Source organism: Zeugodacus cucurbitae, chromosome 2 (assembly GCF_028554725.1).
Source record: "Zeugodacus cucurbitae isolate PBARC_wt_2022May chromosome 2, idZeuCucr1.2, whole genome shotgun sequence".
Taxonomy (NCBI): domain Eukaryota; kingdom Metazoa; phylum Arthropoda; class Insecta; order Diptera; family Tephritidae; genus Zeugodacus; species Zeugodacus cucurbitae.
Window position 1 is genome coordinate 3,076,414 of NC_071667.1, and position 19,628 is coordinate 3,096,041.

The 19,628-nt window shown below is 35.7% G+C and overlaps 2 protein-coding genes and 2 non-coding genes across 6 annotated transcripts; 2 read left to right on the forward strand and 2 right to left on the reverse strand.

Moving 5' to 3' along the window:
* The first annotated feature begins 260 nt into the window (after nt 1–260).
* Nucleotides 261–1,574, forward strand: LOC105221594 (uncharacterized). Its single transcript, XM_011198689.3, has 3 exons — nt 261–509; nt 569–819; nt 878–1,574. The coding sequence occupies exons 1-3, from the start codon at nt 492–494 to the stop codon at nt 1,452–1,454; spliced, it is 846 nt and encodes a 281-aa protein (XP_011196991.2). The 5' UTR covers nt 261–491; the 3' UTR covers nt 1,455–1,574.
* A 64-nt stretch (nt 1,575–1,638) lies between these two features.
* Nucleotides 1,639–1,710, reverse strand: Trnag-ucc (transfer RNA glycine (anticodon UCC)). The gene has a single exon. It is a non-coding gene; the product is annotated as a tRNA-Gly (tRNA).
* Nucleotides 1,711–1,989: 279 nt separating this feature from the next.
* Trnag-ucc (transfer RNA glycine (anticodon UCC)) lies at nt 1,990–2,061 on the forward strand. The gene has a single exon. It is a non-coding gene; the product is annotated as a tRNA-Gly (tRNA).
* A 2,844-nt stretch (nt 2,062–4,905) lies between these two features.
* Nucleotides 4,906–19,542, reverse strand: LOC105221595 (uncharacterized). 3 transcript variants are annotated; one of them, XM_054226040.1, is made up of 16 exons: nt 19,074–19,542; nt 18,527–19,011; nt 15,365–15,775; nt 14,989–15,199; nt 14,180–14,251; nt 11,177–11,412; nt 11,024–11,109; nt 10,649–10,951; nt 9,684–10,590; nt 9,257–9,616; nt 8,726–9,183; nt 8,562–8,660; nt 8,176–8,486; nt 7,832–8,108; nt 7,613–7,768; nt 4,906–7,546 (listed from the first exon to the last, which is right to left on the reverse strand). In XM_054226040.1, the coding sequence occupies exons 3-16, from the start codon at nt 15,555–15,557 to the stop codon at nt 7,346–7,348; spliced, it is 3,870 nt and encodes a 1,289-aa protein (XP_054082015.1). In that variant the 5' UTR covers nt 15,558–15,775; nt 18,527–19,011; nt 19,074–19,542; the 3' UTR covers nt 4,906–7,345. The 3 variants fall into 3 exon arrangements, with proteins under 3 accessions (XP_054082015.1, XP_054082016.1, XP_011196994.2); XM_054226041.1 differs by lacking the exons at nt 18,527–19,011; nt 19,074–19,542 and adding an exon at nt 15,923–16,064; XM_011198692.3 differs by lacking the exon at nt 14,180–14,251 and having other exon boundaries at nt 18,527–19,541.
* Nucleotides 19,543–19,628: the final 86 nt, after the last annotated feature.

Genomic DNA, 19,628 nt, shown 5'->3' on the forward strand with positions numbered 1-19,628 from the left:
TACACCGCGCTTCGTTGGGAACCGGTTAAGATTGTACAGTTATAGTTAATCAAAGCATTTCTTTTCCTGTTAATTCGGTGATTTAATTTACTTTGTAATAATTTGAAAGATTAGCTAAAGTATTGAACCAACGCAGAAGACCATGGAGAAGAGAGCGGTTGATTAGCGCTTGCCGGAAAGCGAAAGTTATACAAAATAAACTGTTCTACGTGACCGTTTGCGGTTGTCCCTTTTGACACAGACATCTTTATGGTGGCTGTTGGAGGCTACAGAGTTATTGGTAGATTTGCGATTTTTCTGCTAATTTTTGCCAGTGGCTGAAATGTAGGTAGCTTGGTAAAATCTGTATAAAAGGCCTTTGTGATTCCAGAGATTATTCAGTTTGAGTCTTACACTTGCATCAGCCGTTCAGCTTGAAAATATCAAAACTCTTAGTCTTCCTCACTACTCTCAACGACAGGAACTAACGAACTAAGAATTCCAATACGAAAATGTACACTAAAAACTTGGTCAGTAAAATTTGGTAAGTCCGTAGCAAGCAAGGCTTTTAATAAGTTATTGTCCACAGTTTACCCACGTCTTCTTGCTGTACGCCATCGGCTTCATTGTCATCAGCGCTAGTGAGGGGAATGTCGAGCTAAAAACCTTAACACCGGAGAAGTCTTTGAATCGACGTAGTATCACTGGATTTGGCAGCGAGTCGGGACACACAGTTGCTATCAGCCCTAATCCTTGGTTGGGTGGTGGCGGCAATGATGGACATTTCAGCGGCGGTTTTGGTGCACTAGCTGTTAGTGGCTGGAATCCATGGAAGAGCTTGTAAGGCAATATCAATATTAAATCAAAGTCTTAAATATTTATTCTGCAAATCTTACAGTGCTGCCAGCCACGGCTCGGCGCCTTCTCCCAGCGAAGTGGCTAATGCGATTGCCTCCGCAAAACAAGCTTCGGCCAATGTACTAATTGCCCAACAACAAATGCAGGCCGCTAAAGAGAATGTACTCAATCAGCAACGTATGGCTATGGAGAAGGAAACGGCTGCCGCTATCCTTACACAAAAATCCGAGGCAGCGGCGGCTATTCAACGCTCCGAAGCTGCAGCTGCCGCACAAGCTGTTGTATTGGCGCAGCAACGTTTGGCCGCCTCAAAGTCCGCCGTGGCACATCAACAACGTATTGCAGCGGCGCGTGAAGCTGAAGCCGCATCGGCATTGCAACGATCGGCTCATGCAGCTGCGGCTGAGATACAGAAAACTGAATATGAAGCTTCCAAGCTGGGACAGTATACACGAAATGGCAATGCTGGCGCAGCACATCATCTCACCTTGACCAAAGATGTGGCATTCAGTCCCATAACGGCAGGTACCAATCACGTACCCAATGCACAGTCGTTGGGTCCCTGGTCAGGTAATGGTGGCAAGGGATCGGCAGCTGGATCCGGTGGTTGGCTATAAAGCGCGCAATTGAAATGTTCATCATATCTAACCATGTTTATTAGAATTTATTCCACTAATTGTTTATAAATAATTCGTATATTAATTATTACAATAAAAACAAACTTTTTGTTAAAAGTATATCAGCTTTTGTAATGCAACTGCTAAAAAGTTAAAATGAAGAGTGCAAGCAAAAAATCTAATGTGCGTCGGCCGGGAATCGAACCCGGATCAACTGCTTGGAAGGCAACTATGCTAACCATTACACCACCGACGCACCTACTATTATGTCAACGAGAGAACATACTTCACATCCAAGCTAATGCTTTCAACATAGTGTGACTCAGAGTAAGAAAAAATTATAAATAATATTATTTAAAAAGTTCTCTCTTAATTTACTGTTTTAGTAAAACTAATAGTTATTTAAAATATATGGTATTTATATATCAAAATGTGATAAGTACAAATAATATGGAACACTCTGTTCTTTAGTTGTTCTCCTCATACAGCGGTATTCCAGTGCTCAAATGTGAAATGAGAGAGTAATGTGATAGGTGCGTCGGTGGTGTAATGGTTAGCATAGTTGCCTTCCAAGCAGTTGATCCGGGTTCGATTCCCGGCCGACGCACAATAAATTTTTTTCATATTGGATAGATTTTTTTTTCCACTTTCATAATGGGATTTATTTGTTCAATTAGAGTGCAAATCATCACGCGTTTGTTGAATTATTTAATCAATTGTGATCAATTTCGAATTTTTTTTTATTTACGGCTGTATTTTATTTAAGCATACTGCTTATTATTACTCTCTTTTGTGTTCATTCGTATAAGATTTTTAAGAAAAACAATTTAGCCTAGTGTCACCCTGTGACAAGCAGTCAGTATGTCAAATGGTGCGTTTTAATTTCTAAGTAAAGCAGGAAATTCCGCGAATTAATACTTTCGATTTCCTTTAACATTTAAAAAAATTAAAAGTTTTTAGTTTTTATTTATGATATTTAAGTAAAACAAGTAAGGAAGAAAAAGAAAACGGCGAATACCGCAGACGTTGGAATGATGAGTTGTACGTGTTAAACGACGCCATAGATATACATACAGTCAGCGTCATATTTCATCGTACGGCACTCTAAAATCAAATCTTCCGTTTTTAGTCCATTTAAATGAAAAAAGTTCTTCTATAAACTGATCAAAATAAAAAACAAAATATATTTCATTTTCCAGTTATAAAAATTATTTGCAAACTAAATGTAAAAACTCAAAAATTGGCCTAATGTTCAAAGTTGGTCATAATTCATCGTACGGCATTGTTTATCCTTACTTTTAAGAGTTTCTTGTTATCATTTTAAAACAAAATAGCTTCAACATAGAAGTGGAACCAGTTTAGCACGTGCTGTGAAGCGGACCAGTGGTTATTTCCAATTTTGACAATAATGGAGAAAAGATATGTAACTTCCTCAGATTTTAGAGAAATTATTATATAATAACGAAAAGAAGCAAAATCAATGAGCGAAATTGATAAAACTAGCTCTAAATATAAGTTTACAATACTGCACATACTAGATTTGTTTATAAAAATAATAATGGAGAATAAAAAAATGGATCGACAGGCGCGCGAACACTTAATGAGGACATAATAAGGGATATGGCACGAAAAAAATGGCCGTGTGAGCTGTTCAGAAATATCTAGTGAAGTGGAAACAGCTTCGGAAATATGGTTGAGCAAGTATACAATTGAGAAAACATTTTGGCGTAATGGTTATCCTCAAATTATCGTCACCAACAGCGCGACGAGCACCGCCTATATCTGAATCGAACAGTCGAAAACGTATAACTTTCGCAAATCAGCACTTGAAGAAGGGTATTGACATTTGACACACAGTGCTTCTCACAGACGAAAGCATATTTAATCTTTTCGGCGATGATGGACCATAAAAAGTTTAGTGAAAACCGGACACAACGCTTCTTACTAAAAATTTGCGAAGTACTGTTAAATATGGTATAAGAAACTTGATTGTTAGGGGATGCATGATAGTTTCTGGAGTTGGAAAGCTGATCTTTATTAGAAGAAAAATTTATAATGAACAATATTCAGAAATTTTGAAGCAAAATTTAAAGCAGTCAGTTGAAAAAATGGGCTTAACTGATGCTTATGTTTTAAAACAACACAACGACCCAAAGCATACTGCATATTTGGTTCGCGAATGAATGCTATATAATACGCGAAACAGCTTCACACCTCTCCACAAGGTCCGGATCTCAATCCCATTGAATACTTAAGCGATTATATGAAAAAGAATCTTTAAAAACATACAATTCCGTATGAGTCACTTCAAAAAAGGGCTTAATAGAAGAGTGGAACAAAATACCGACTACTTTTACAGCTACACTCATCTCTTCGATGCTAAATAGAATGAAAGACCCACAAACTACTATATTTTAAGTTTCTAAACAAATGTATCGCGTATAACATAATAGTAAAGATATTGATTACATAAATGTGTAACGTACGATAAAATATGACGCAAAAAATTTGTTCAGTTTAAGCTTTTTTAATTTATCATTTTTATTCAATCAATTTGCATATAAATTATACTATTTCCAAGCCTTCTTTTATCTATAGAAGAACTTTTTTCATTTGAGTAGATTAAAAACGGAAATTTTCATTTTTAAGTACCGTACGATGAAATATGACACTGACTGTACATAGTTCAGCGGATAAAAAGACAGCGGCTACGCTGCCTAGGTAATGTTGTTTGAATGTACGAAAACACAACAGCTTTAAAAGTGTCCGTTGCAGTACGCGCCGATGGAAGTCGTGGATGAGGAAGGCCTCCACTCCGTTGGAAAGACCAGGTGGAGAGCGATCGGGCCACACTTTGAATTTCCATATCGCGCCAATTTGCAAAACGGAGGGATGAAAGGCGCGCTCTGTTGGCTTCGGCTATAATCGCCTAAGCGGTTTCTACGTCAAATATTTATATGTATTCTGTAGGCCTATTTGACTTTTGTTGTTTTGCGTAAATAAAAGCACTAAACATTTGGTATTGTTTGCAACATTATATTCATAACACTACAATTTATTAGAAATCGTCTCCATTTCACAATTAAATCAGCTGCTTTACATTAATGCAAATCGCTATAATAGTTAAATTTGTATCAATATTTTGTTCTCTTTGCAATAATAATATATTTATACTTCGTCATTATGCACTTAAATGTAAATGTATGTTTAATTTAATGTGTTTCGTATATGTATGTATGTATGTATATAATGTGATTTATTTTGATGTACATGTGTATGTATGGTAAATACAAATCATAATAGTAGTATTTGTAAATTATTTACAAAAACAAAAATGAATTTAATATACAATCTAATATATAAAAAAATATTAAAGGTAACACTGGATAAATTGGTTTGGAAATATTTGTCAATTAATTTTTATGCTCGTTTGTGTGTGTGTGTGTGTGTACGTTGGTGTTGGCTGCATTGTACTCAGGTATGTGAAAAGTGAATGTGAAATTATGAACATTTAATTAATAATTGCAAATTCGCATTTCTTATTTGGTGCGAACAAGAAATATGCTAAATTATAAAAAAAGATACAAATATGGCAAGGTCAGTTGCTTGTATCAATAAAATACTTGTACATAATACATAGGTTTGTTTTAAATAGGCTGTACGGAATCTTTTCGTGGGAATTTGTTGATATAATACAATTGAATGCGTTTTGAACTATAATGTACATATATAATAATAACAAATTGGCAATAATATATATATAATAATGGCGCTGATGGGCAGCTGTATAATCTTGTAACTAAGTTTGTGTTCCCCGTTAATCAAGATGTTTTAAGCAAGTGTTTTTGTTTGTTCGTGTTGTTGTAATATGTGGTGTGCTTTGTGTGCCTTTCTTTTCCAATAATTATAATTTATGCATAATATTTAGCCAACGATCGAATGTGCATGCACACATATTAACTATTCTTTTCGTACATTTTGGTTTTGCTGCTAACAACAGACATACATATACATATATATATATATAAATATAATTAGCATATTTTCGTTAATTATACATAAATATCAATTGCAAAAAATGTCACTTAAACTATATTTCGCATACGAATATGCAGCTGCAGTTGATTCAATGTTTCGTGGTAGCCAGCATATTTAGTTTTGTACGCAGCTAAGTTGATTTCTTTTTATTACCACAACGCGTGGTTCAGGTGGCTTGGAGACCGCTGAAATGAGTGCAAAGCTGGATGACAGGCGCAGACCGGGAAGGATAGGAGTAGTATAGTTATATGTAAATACCTATTCATATTTGTATTATGTATAATATTTGTATAACTATTCTTCGCTTGTATATAAATTGTAAATGTAATATTACTTATATTTTATTCTCTATTGATCAACATCTTTTGACTTTCATAATTATGTATTATTATTTCTGGTTTGTTTTTCATTTGTTTCCAAATTGCATTTATGTATATATAATATATTCGTACATAGAATTCGTATTGACATTTTAAAATAGAATTAACATTATTTTGTTAGTTTTGTTGCTACTTAAAATGTAAATCTCATTTAAATTTTTGGTTGCGTTCTTATAAGGGCGTTTTGACTACGGCTAGATAATAGATTTCTCAGCTTTCTTATATTTCGTCTGTAATACACATAACTAGTTAGCAAAATGTTGTATATTTTGTATTTCTGATTGTTGCGATGACGTTTCATCGAAGTATTCCCAATGAATACATATACATATGTAAATGAATATTGAATGTGCTCACAAAAAAAGATAGTGCAAGATAAAAATCTAAAATGTGGTAAAAAACTGAATGCTCTTTACTTCAAAAGGCGTAATTCATAAAACGAGACCATTTATTCGCAAAAAAATCTCTTGCGGTATACTAAAATAAAACCAAAAAGCGGTGGATAAATAAATACAAAAAAATATTTGTAAATAATTGGTAGAGTTCTAACGGCATTTTGTTTACATGGCTTTGAAACGTTATTCGAAATATTCTAAAACTATAGAAGAGACTTCTAATAAAATTATAAATTATGTTAGAAAATTACGTAACTTAAGTGCGTTATTCGAGTTCGATCTGAGTAAATATGTGTGTTAAATAGTAACAATATATAATAGAAAATGAGTTTTCATTACCATTAGGGTGTATAAAGGAAAAAACGTAAAAAAAAAACATTTCGTGAACTATGGGGCACTTGTTTTATATAATATCTATACTGAATTTGCTAAATTGGATGAAGGTATATGAAGTAAGCAAAACGAAAACAAGTTATTTAAATAAAAGAAAAAAAAACATGATATTGTTGCCACCACTAACCAGTGTCAATGAATGCTTTTAGGTGGCTCACTGAATATTTCCTTTTTGTTCGCACGACTAGATGCCTTATATGGTTGCATATTCAAATAGCCATACAGTACAGCGATTTGTATGCACGATGCAAGATGCACATTGTAAATTTATATATATTTAAGTATGTAGTATGTTTTACAAATATATATGCCTGTGTATGTATGTATATAACTACTATGAATCCTTTCTTCATATCAATGCTATGTATGTAAGCTAGTATATAGACTATATATGAATGAAAGTATATGAAATGTACGAGTATGCTCATGGTCATATGAATGTATATGTGTGAGTATGTATGTTTATACTTTTAGAATTGCGCGTATACGCCTCAGTTCGTTTGCTGACAAACATTCGTTGTATGAACGCCATCATGCCGCTGCCACTTCACATACAAAATCCACTCATTGACGCGCATTCATATGCTTCATATAAAATACTTGCCATTTATATTTAAATTAAAAACCATGCTTATTTATTATCTGCTTCACGCATGCATTCAGCCACATTCACTGTTCGGTTGTCTTAAACCGTTGTGCCGTATGCGTTGAAGACGGCGCGCGAACTGTCCGTGTCCAGTGATATATCTTCGGGACTCGCCAAGTCGACGCGTACATTCGAATTGGTGCGCCGGCGCGCCGTTTGCGCGGCACCCCAGTTGCTAAGCGTCCAATGGAAGCCGGACGTTTGTACAGGCTCCTCGGACACTTTGACCTGCGTGCAAACCTATTAAATGACAAAAAATGTGAACTTGCTTGTACATTGATTTGTGCGCATGTGAGAATGGCTCACCTCGCGGTTAACACAGGGCAATGTTTCGGTGCCGTTGCCTACGATGCCTGAGCCGGAACCGGAATCGCGTGTGCTGCCAATGCTGCTGCTGGTGGCTAACGAGTCGTTGCTAGATTCTGTTACAACGCCGCGATAGCGCGCAACTGATTGCACAGCCTAGAACAATAGAAATATCAAGTGAATTAGTATAATTTGCAAAATGGGATGAGCGTTTCTCACCATCACATCACCGCCTTGACAATCCTCGATTGACTTGAGTATCTCCCAGACGAGTTCCGAGTCGAGCGGTATCGGGTTCTCAGTGTCACGATTGTGTATGGCGATAGCAATGTGCACGGGATGCGGCACAGGTAACGGTATAAGCAACTTCTCCGCGACGCTCTTCTCATCCGTTTTCTTTTTCCATGGACGCCAAGGTTTCAGTGGCTCTGGCGCTTTCGTGTTTTGCGAACGGTGTGCGCGAACGCGTGGCGTCGTTAAGCCGACGGACATGTCTCTGTTGACATGACATTATTTATTTGTAATTTTAATTACTATTCATTGAAAATTTCATTCAGACTCACCTTTTCTCTGGCTTCCTGAAGTTGAGCGTAATTCGTGAACGCGGATTGAAGGCTGTCACTTCGAGGAATGGCAAATGCACTTGCACATTACCGCGCGGCGCATACACGTTACCCAACAAATCCAAACCTTTGGAGCCTATCACATCGGTAGCGTTTTGTACCATTTCTGTGTAACGTGTTAAGTCAAGCGAGGGATGCGGTTCTAGTTTAAAATGTGTATCGTTCTCAGTCAATGGCGTTAGAAAATCTAAGCTAAATATTTCGGTATACATAAGTCCGGCCAGACCGGGCCAATCGTTAACGCTGAGGCCCTAAGGATGGAAATGAAACCAAAAACAACGTGAATATACCGTTATGCTGAAAAATTTCCAATTGCGATGTACTACCTTATTATCCCAAAAGTCATCTTCACTAATGGACAGCCTGGCAATAACATGTGACGGATAGCATTTCTCTAATATATGGGCGGCCAGTTGTATAGCAATCTACAAGAACATCAAATGCTTTACTTCAGAAAAGAGGCGAATATTAAAAAAAAAATCATACTAACCTTTAACTCTTTGGTATTTAATTTTATGCGGGTCTTCACCTGAGTAATCAGCGAGGTTTGTAGTTCTCGTCTCCGCTTTTCCAACTTCTCGTGTAGGGTGCTCATCAGATCATGTGCTTCGCGGTCCAGTGTCATATACGGCCCGGTCTTCGCCAGCTGTGCTGAGAATGGACCAAAGCAGGCTTCTACGAATTGGCTGAAATCCTTTTGCGGCTGTAGTATGATGCGCTCCATGGCGTGCTGATATGCCTGAAGTTCGTCCAACTCCATTTTCGCCTCAAACGCAGCCAAAGCTTGTTCGGGTTTAATAATAAAATAGTAGTCGAGTGCTAGACCCGGACCAGCTATACGTTTTACAGCAAGGCTATCGGAAGCCGGCACACGACCGCATTTTTTTATGAACAAATGAAACATCACGGAATCCCATAGAAGACGGAGCGAGTAGCGGGCCACTCCAACTAATTAAGAGAAGCAAATTATGAAATTATAAGAAAAATTATTTGAATTCGAAGCGGTGTGAACGACGCTTACCGACTAAAATTATGCTCGATGCCAGCGGACAGCAAAACGTTGCGACCAGAACAGCTGCAATCGGTTGTATAAGGCCTTGTATAATAACGTTCCAAATTACAGCCTCCAAGAGTATACAGTAACGATTGCGTGTGTTGTCCGGACAGTCTAAATCATATACGAGTATCATATAGAGATGCAAAAGCACTGTAAATATAGGAATCCACAGCGGCGCGGTCAGCGCCAATGCAATACTGAGAAAACTGGTGGCTAAGCATATCAACGGAAATGCGAAGAGTATGATGAGGGTGCCGAGAAAACCCTTAAAGAAATAATTCCAAACCCGATTTAAGTTGCGTGTCAATCCTTTTCCAATAAACCCTGCAAAGTAGTGTAATAGAAACCAATTTCATTTCAACTAACGCAACTTGGAATTGTGTGAACTCACCAGTGTCCGGTTCCGTTTCGAAGTGCGTCCGTGACTTTGATATGTGTCGCCAAAGTTCGATCAAACGCGAAGCCATCGTCTGCGTAATGCTGGTCTTGCGCGGAAACAGAGTGCCATTGATCTGCGACAGCTCCAGGTCCGGCATGAACGGCTTTACACAGAAGAGCGCACGCAACCCCAGGGGGCTACACCAGGGCACCAGTATGCCGAGCAGAAACATCATGTTCCATGTCCAACACCATGTGCGCTGCAACAAATTTAACAGCCGCCAAAGTGGCCAGCGCGTGCTGGTTGTGCGTATGATCTCCTTCTCCACCAAGAACACTGGTTGACTGGGATCAGAGCGCGGCGTTACGATAGAGGTTGCCTGCTGACTGATCACTGTTGGTATCACATCTGATTGGCCTTGAAAGTTGCGTCGTATTATCCAAGCACTCGGCGACCATATGCGGCAGGCCCATTGGAAGCTGCGCGTCGGAGTTTTCGCATTCTTAAGCTCTTTGAGTAAAACTGGTTCGCGTTCCTTCATGAATGCCAAGTCCCGACTAAGAAAATAGGCAGTTTGGTGTAAATTATGCTTAGTGCACATTTTCAACGCCTCCTCATGTGCCGACCATGCAGATTTACTGAGTTTGCTCTCTTCGGCTGTGCGCAATTTCGAACGCAGCCAAGGTGCGACTCGCGACAAAACCGAATGATCGTTGGCAAGACATTTCTGATGATCCTCACGAGTGCGCTTAATGTCCTTCTGCACTTTATCCATCGCCTTGTACATAAACACAACGGACTGTGCCTGTTGAACTAGTAATTCAGGAATGCCATCTCCTAGCTCGGCCAGTTTGGGGTTCGACAGTATGGAGGAGTAGACACGTTGTAAGTATTCCTTCATAACGGCCTCATTTACTTCCTGCAAATTGTTTGTAGCATTAATCTTCGCATGAAAATAAAATATACTGCCTGCTCACCTCCTCGATTTCCCTGTCACTGAGCTTCTTGGCGCGCAGCTCGGCGATGAGCCGCTCGCGAAAGTGGAGGAACCAGCCGCGTGTCTCACGCTCCAATATGCCGATCAGCACCGGCAATGCTTTGCGCATGACGTCACGGCAGAACAGACGCAAATCAATCTCTTGACCCTTGGGTGTGAGAAATAGATACGGTACCGGTTGCGTCACTTCACAGCTATTGAAATCAAATTTTTCCATTGTAGCGCGGCGCAGCATTTTACGCACGTACGAACACAGCCCATCCAGACAGTCCTCAAATTCGGGCTGAAATGGAAATAAGGAACGAATTTGCTTAAAAAGGGACAATGGTAATTTCCACGAAATCTCTGCACTTACGCGACACACAAGCTCCGCGATTAGAAAACGGCAGCGTTCTTCCTTAATTTTATAATCCAAGTTATGGGCAAGTAATGCCGGCACCCCTACAAAATAAAACAAAAATTATATTTTTTAAATTTCCTTAATTATTTTGTTTAAAAATTCACTTACCGATTAACATATCGACCAGCTTGATGACGCCATCGAGAAGCGCCTGTGCGGCGTGTACTACTGAAAAAAAGTGTCCGAAAATGCGCACACGCGCAGTCACAACAATAAAACGCGCGACCAGCGCCAAGTCGCTGAGGAAGGAGTCATGCGCGCGCAATGTGCCCTTCTGCAGCAGCTGCGACAGCCGCCACTTGTGCACCTGGCCGGGGAAGTGCAGGCTGGGTACATCGAATTCACTGCGTCAAAGAGTAGAGAAAATAAATTAGAATAAATGTAAAGCGGAAGAAGAGCGGGGAAGAGCAGTATGTGGAAATCAATAAAACAAATCAGTTCCGGAGAAGTGCGCTTCTAAAGTATGGAGTTTATGGGCGTAATATAGCAGTAGCGGCGCTTCAATGTAAAATGTGCTTGGACATGCTGACAAACTAATTGCTTTGTGGTTGCGCAGCTCCTAGTAATGCTTTGAACATAAAAAGGAAATTGCGTTTTAGTTGCTTTTACTTTTGTTTTCTTATTTCGTTGTGCAGGTTTGTACGCGTATTAATTTAAGAAGAAATGCGTGCCGCGAATGCGTAAAGCCTCAGCACAGAAATGTCAAGCGCGTGTAAAGGAGCTGAGCAAGTGGGTGAGCATGATTAGCCGATTAGAGTTGTTTCTTGGATTACTGTGGTTTTTTTTTTTTAATATTTAACTTAATGTTAGAAAAGGAAAACGGAATAATGCGTTTATGTGAATTTGGAGAAATTATAATCGAAACTTTCGAAAAGGGTATTCGAACATGTTTAGCTATAAATCTATCCAAATATATTTGCATTAGCTTATTTATAACGAAAGTATTCGATTTGATTAGATTTTTTATAAAAAAACGAGTAACTGAGTTTGTGGTCTGGAAGCATTTATTATAACATATAAAAAATATAAAATAGCAATAGAATTATATTATGCATTTAAAATGTAGGTTTAAGGGTGGGTTTCAATATTTCAATATTTGAAACAAAAAAATTTATTGTCTTATAAATCTTTGGAATAACATTATCTAGTTAATGAACGAATGATTTTTATACTCTCGCAACAAAAGTTGCTAGGAGAGTATTATAGTTTTGTCCACATAACGGTTGTTTGTAAGTCCTAAAACTAAACGAGTTAGATATAGGGTTATATATACAAAAGTGATCAGGGTGACGAGTAAAGTTTAAATCCGGATGTCTGTCTGTCCGTGCAAACTGTAACTTGAGTAAAAATTAAGAGATCTTAATGAAACTTGGAACACGTGTTCCCTGGCACCATAAGAAGGTGAAATTTGGAACAAAGGATTGCTCTAGGAAGGGGCCTATTTGGATGTAATTTTTTTGGGAAAATGGGCGTGCCCCCGCCCCTGCTTATTTTTTTGTATATATCTCGCAAACTGCTCAAGCTATATCAACGAAAGTCGTTTTTCTCAGGCATATCCTTATATAGTTCAAAAATTGAGGAAATAGGATTATAACCACGCCCACCTCCCATACAAAGGTTACGTTGAAAACTACTAAAAATGCTTTAATTCAGTAAGGAAAACCACCAGAAACCTTAAATTCCATTATAAAGAAGGTGCACTCAAAATGGTATACAAAACTTTAAATGAGCCCACTTATGGGTCAAAAACCATATCTCCGAAACTACTCGACCAATTTCAATGAAATTCGGTTTGTAATATTTTCCTTGCATCCCAATAATATGTTGTGTAAATAGGCCAAATCGGTTCATAACCACGCCTACTTCCTACATACCAGAACTTTGAAGTAGATCTGAATCGTTAACTTTACATGTATACATACACACACATGTATTACATACAGTATGAATATATCGGAATAGAACTTTGCATAAATACTGCACTTATAGTGTGGCATTGCCCTTCTAAAAATAGACGAAAATCGGACCATAAATTTTCAAGAAACCATACATCGAACATAAGACCTCAGTGCTTCTAATTTTTTTTTACCGAAAATATAGGTAAGTCTCTCAGATATTTTGAAGAAGTTCGGAGGGAAAATCTTTCTTTTAATAATATGTCTCCGTCATGGACTTTATACCATAGATAGATGAATATGTGGGTCAAATAGTGTGTTATATTAATGAAATTAAATAAATTGCGAGAGTATAAAATGTTCGGTTACACCCGAACTTAGCCCTTCCTTACTTGTTTTATATTCTTTTTATAACAATTTTTTTCGTCACAATATATGCAGAAAATTTGACTTTACAATAATTACATTAAAAGTATTAAGATTTTAGTATCAGAAAAGAGTATAGGATTAATGAACTCTCAAGAGTTTTGTTACCAGAAACAAAACAAAATTTCTAAATTCGATATGATTGAATGATTTGCTTTCTTTCATTCGCTTAGTAGATTCTTATTGTCTAAAGTGATATCAACCCCTAAACCGATGAGTGCTAAAAATAAAATAGACAGTTCCTATAAAAATAGGTTTGATGATGTTAACAAATTTATATTTTAAAGTTAGTTTAAGGAGTACGAAGCACGGATTAAACAGCTCGTATCCAAATTATGACAAGAAATGGTGAATAATATATGCTTATAAAATATAATGGTTCAAAACATGCGCTCATCAATCTAAAACAACTTGATCTTCGAGGATGTCCATAAATATCAGTGTTTCAACATGGAATTAATTTAAATTCATTTTCATATAAACACATACGAATGGGGAATTGTATGTATAACGTGAGTTCACATTCAAATCGTGTGGTCATATATGTATGTACATATATTTAGTATCATACACATGCCATATATGTATGTAGATTTGTATATGTATATGTATGTGTAAACATACATAGTTTGTTCGCAGGTATTTAAAACGCAGATCATTAAACACAACATTGAAAACGAAATTTATTATTTTGTAAATAAAAAATTATTAGAAATGTACACAGTAAAATGTAAGCATGTACGTATGTATGTTTGAATATTTTCAATTTATTTATTTGATCGGTATTTACCCATTTTTACGTATTGTTTCCAATTGTTCCAAAGTTAATTTCTTCGGTTTGCCGTATTTATCCTTTTGCAAGCTTTTCGCGAATATTTTACAAAAACATTTGCAAATCGGTATGATTTTTTTTTTGATAAAAATTATTGTTCATGTTTCAGAAATACAGAAAAAAGATTATCATGATATGATATTGGGTATAGAATTGTAAATCAAATGAAAATAGCAAAGTGATATCCTTTGTGATGGAAACAAAGCATTAAGTTCAATACAAATTGAAAATAATTAAACAAATAAAATTCTTAAAAATTGTTTTTCAATTTCTAAATAATGCTTGGATTTTCAAAAATTCTTAGCAGAGTGTAATGCGAAGAGTGTTAAAATAAATAAGCAAATTGAAAGCGAAAGATCTACGAATGAATTTATTTGAGAAAATCTCGCCAAGCCAAGCCTGAGCGGTGAGCTGACCCTGATGACTGTATGTTAGGCAGTGATTTTATGTTAAATTAAATTCAAATAATTTGAATAAGATTGAAAAAAATTTTGAAATATTCGTAAATAAAATATCGTAAATTTTTAAATTAGCATTGCTTTGCTGCACTCTAGCGCTAGCAGATGCGCATATAAAAAAAAAAATAAATTGACCCGCATTGTTAGCAATAATAACCAAGGGAATGTAAACGAATGGGAAAACAAATCTTTTTCACAATAACAAACAAAAATGCACAATTGAAAACACACACACAAAAAAAAAAATAAAAACAAAAAATTGGAAAACACAATCTTATAAGCGATTATAAAATCGATAAAGTGGCTCACCCAGACTCGCGCAATGACTTCAGCTGCGAATTGGTGAGGCGTCGCGGTTCACCGCTGCCATCCGATGCAACGGCATCCAACTCATCAAAGGGCGGCGCTATAAATAGGTCGCGCAAATTAATCGGTCGCGTTTTGTTGCGGTTACTAACGCTGTTCGTTGCATTGTTGACGGTCAGCACTAGTGTTGTTGCGGATAGCGGTTGCGGGAGTACTGCGAAGTCGATGACAACATTGCAACAGTAAAAAAGAAAAAACACATAACGTAATAAAACAAAGTAACAAAGTTAATCAGTCTGATCATCATCGTTTGATGTGAAATTTGTGCGAATGTATGCTAATGTGAGTGAGTGTGTATGTCACTTGTATCAAAACTCACCGATTGGGAAGGTTTTCCAATGATACAGAAACTGTTCGGCTACGTTTTTGATTTGTTCAACCAGCTGCTCAACTTCGGGCGGTGCGCCAACCAAATTAACCGTAAATTGCACAGGTTCACGCTCTGGGCCGGTCAATGATAGTGGACGTAGATGTGTACCGGAGGCACTGCCCGCTAATGGCAGCATTGACATTTTATCCACTAATCTTTTGAGTTTATTCGCTTCTACTTCTAAGCGTCTGTATGTTAGTATTTATATAAACGTTTTTTTTTTTTTCAAACAGTCGGCCGGTCGTCGACTTAGTAGATTTCTATTGTGTTTCAGCGTGTCATTACATCATCGACAATTATTGCATGTTTCATTTTGTCTTTGGAGTATTCGCATAGATTTAGAAATGTGATTCGTTGATTCTGGAAAAATAAGAAAGTTTTTATAAAAGGAATATTTAATTAATTTTTGTATAAAGATATGTGATATAAAGTCGAATGGCCTGCATTTATATTTGAATCAAATAAGAAAGCAAGTTGAGGGTTAACGCATTATTCAAAGAATATTACCAAACTAATGACTTCACTCCGTTCTATCACCGTACATTGACTTTCAATCTATTCTCTGAGCTCTGAACGCTTTATGCAGTTGCAAAAAAACAAGTTAAGCTATGTTCAACAAGAACAAGACTTTCATGAAAATAAAATGTCTTTCAAGCGTATTATGTACTTTCTTTTGCAAAAATTTATTTTTTTTTTTCTAAAATCAACTGTACTCTTAGTGGCTCTTCAAAGTCATTTCGAACTATGTGTTTTTGTTTTTTATGTAATTCTTTTTGATTTTATTCGCCGCTGGAATTCTTCTGATTTAAAATAATAAAACCAAAATAAAAAACAGTTGTAGTGATCAAGTGTATGTACAAGCGCTGGAATTGCGGCATTTGGAATAAATCCAAATTAAAGACATCAAAAGCTATTAAGGCGGAATTCTTGATGGAATAATATAAGCAACAACAATAACATTAAAGCGCAAAGCAAATTGAAAGTGAAATACAAAGCAGACAAATTGCACACATGTTCGAAATATGCGGGATGTGAATACACATACACACACACAAACTTCTTTATTAGTTAATAATTTTATAAACGAAAATAAAAAAGAAAATTAATGTCATAAGTAGTGCTACTTTTTAAGGAGGTAGCAAAAAAAAAAAACAATAATTAAAAAAAAATTAAAGAAAAAAATAAAAATAAATAAAAAAATGCATGCTAGAACAAAAAACTCTGGGAACTATTTTAAATAGCACTGAAAAATTGACTATACAGTTTAAATACTAACATTAACTGACAAATACCTGCAATTGTAAGATAAGAAGAAAGGCAATTTCTTCGACACTAATATATATGTGAGTTTTAGAATTTATCAAATAATATTGAACATAAATAAGAAGTTTACTTTGGCAGAACAAGTAAAATATATTAATTCTGTATGTATGTACATATGTAACATTTTTTTTTCAATGGAGTGCTTTGTAACAGGCTCTTACAAAATGAGGACAGTATTTATGAAAAAAAAACGGCAGAATAACGGCAATAACAATAAAAATCGTATAAATAACAAGTGCTTGAATATTGGGAAATTGTGACAATGCGCACTATATGGGTGGGGTCAAAAAGTCAAGTATTGCAGCACGTTTTTCCACACTCGCGTAAACAAATTAAGATTAAGTGTATAAAGCATAATTGTTAACTGATTAAATTGGCACCAACCAACCAAAGTAAAACTATCATGCGCCAAGTACATATGAATGTATGTTTGTATGTGGACTAAAATACATATAAAACTCAAATCGTAAACAAACTTTAAATCAAATTTTTTAAAGCAACAATACATTATACTAATAAAAATACTATACGTTAAAGTTTGTATACTTGTGTATAACATATGTACGCAAATGGAAATTAATACAACGTTTGGAGGCTATGAAATTGAAAATTCCAAAATGCTAATCGTTTACACTTTTTTTGAAGTCAAAACAAGTTTTATGAGCAGCAGAACGTATGTGCATACGTAGCGGGAAACTTTTGGGGCATAAGCAAATGCGCGAATGCTAAATTTTACAAACATATATAATATATATGTATATATACAAACTTATTTATATATAATTTTTTGTATACAAACATATTTTTATTTTATTTTACATATGTATGCATAATTTCGGTGGTAGAGAAAATGATATTAGTCACGAAATAATTCTAACTAACTAGAATAATATTGCATTTATAGTTTAAAGTTCGAATAAAAGGCCAATTATTTTTCATTTTCACGTATATCGCATGAATGACCTCTTATATGTACGTAAATACTATGTATGTACACAACAATTTTGTTTCTCAATAAACTATAATAAAATTACCTCACCTAAGCGAAGATATCGCGTTCCCAACAATTTAAATACACAAGTTATCATATTTGTGTGGAACTTAGTACAGCATGGCGTCACCATCTCTACTATTATATTAAATGCGTATGTATGTATACATTGGAATTGTATTAATACAACAACTAAAAATTCAAATTATTGTTACAACATACATACTTATATATTAAGATCGAATCACTTTTTCAGAATGTTCAGAAAGTAAGCTTTTTGATAAAACAAAAAGTGGCAGGTTTTTAAGCAAACCTCCATAAACCTCCATGTTTAAGAGTTTTATTGTTGATGTATGTATGTATATGTATATATATTAAAAAGTTGTTTATTGCTTTTGCAACTGATAATCAGATATTAAATCAACTAGATAAACTTCGCAAATAACAACTTAGTACATAGAATGTAGTTGGGTATATGTGTAAATCAAATTTTTGTGTGAACTAATATAATTATTCGAACTGTGTAAATTAATTATAAATCAGCATGTTGTCCATAAAACGTTTCAAACTTCAATTTGAATGCATTTTACACTAGTGGATATTACAATTTATTATATGTACATACACATATAGAATAGTACGAAGCTATCTCTGTAATTCTGCTCGCAAATTCTACAATATGACACAGGAATGTGCTGCTGCGAAGTCAATTAATTTATTTATATACGGAATGTGTCTATGTCGTATGAAGTAGTGTGTATGTTATGTTTTAAGCTTACTTTTTTATTTAAACTCACCGTTTTGAACGTGTATGGTGAGACTACCAATTACAAAATTGAAATCTCTCTCGCAGCTTGTAATCCAGTAATCTATTCCTCGCATATATGTTATAGAACGTATGTCTTCGATTATTTGCTGGCTCTGTCAGCCGGTCAACGCACAGATAACCGTATAATTCGCACTCCGTCGTTTTAGCTTTGATCGTCTTTATTCTACCCCACACATTGACCCTTCTTGCCAATAACTCCTTATTGTTCTCACAACTATTTTACCTTGCAGTTCTGCTTCTTAAGTTCAGTTTTATTATTGCAAATGTAGGCGCTGTGCTCCCCACTTCCATACAATAAGGTTTTAATGCAGCTTACATTACTACTCCATTGTTTGTTGTTGCTCTTTGTTTATGTACATATGTTTTCTTCAGCAGATCTTCTTAAGGAAGGTACTTCCTCAAGTGACAAAAGGCATTGAAATCAACGAAGCAAAACTATAACGAATCGGATTTCTTCTTAGAAAAATTAAAATTTTTAAACATGTGCCCTATATTTTTATCGTCAACATATCTACATATATATCCTATTTTTAAATTAAATCTATCTTTTACACGGCAGTATTACTACTCGGTTCTTTTCGTTTCACTCCACCGCACCACTTATTTCTCCTTTTTCAGTTCTACTCTGCTCCTCCACGCTAGCCACACCACTTGTGCACAATTTTCATTCACACTTCATCTTTATTTCCACTTCGTATTATAGATTTTTCCATTTTCACTTTAATTCTTTTTATGTTTCATTTATAACTTTGAATACATGTTTTTTCTAGTCTTTCTCATTTTTAATCAAACTTGTTTTCATTTCAATAGCATATGGATAGTATCTTTTATATGCGATTTCTTCTGATAAGTAAATTTTCACTTTATGTTTAGGAAATATTGGAAAATGCGATTCTAGTCAGAATATACGGGAAAATCGAACTTACAAACCGACTGCACCTATATGTGCTTTGAAAATCTCAGAAAAACTGAATTCCAATTTTGCTCCTTCTTTTCATTCGCCCGATTGTTTATTACTACAAACAGGTCACAGGCAGGGTTGCTATTTTTTGAGATATGTTGAATGGGCA

What these genes read in the sequence shown, in the direction of transcription:
- LOC105221594 (XM_011198689.3), top strand. An exon ending in TGGAATCCATGGAAGAGCTT is followed by an intron (nt 820 to 877) that starts GTAAGGCAATAT and finishes CAAATCTTACAG; the next exon opens with TGCTGCCAGCCACGGCTCGG.
- LOC105221595 (XM_054226040.1), bottom strand. Translation starts at nt 15,557, where the DNA reads ATGTCAATGCTGCCATTAGCGGGCAGTGCCTCCGGTACACATCTACGT. An exon ending in GTGACAGGGAAATCGAGGAG is followed by an intron (nt 10,591 to 10,648) that starts GTGAGCAGGCAG and finishes AACAATTTGCAG; the next exon opens with GAAGTAAATGAGGCCGTTAT. An exon ending in TTCAGGAAGCCAGAGAAAAG is followed by an intron (nt 8,109 to 8,175) that starts GTGAGTCTGAAT and finishes TCATGTCAACAG; the next exon opens with AGACATGTCCGTCGGCTTAA.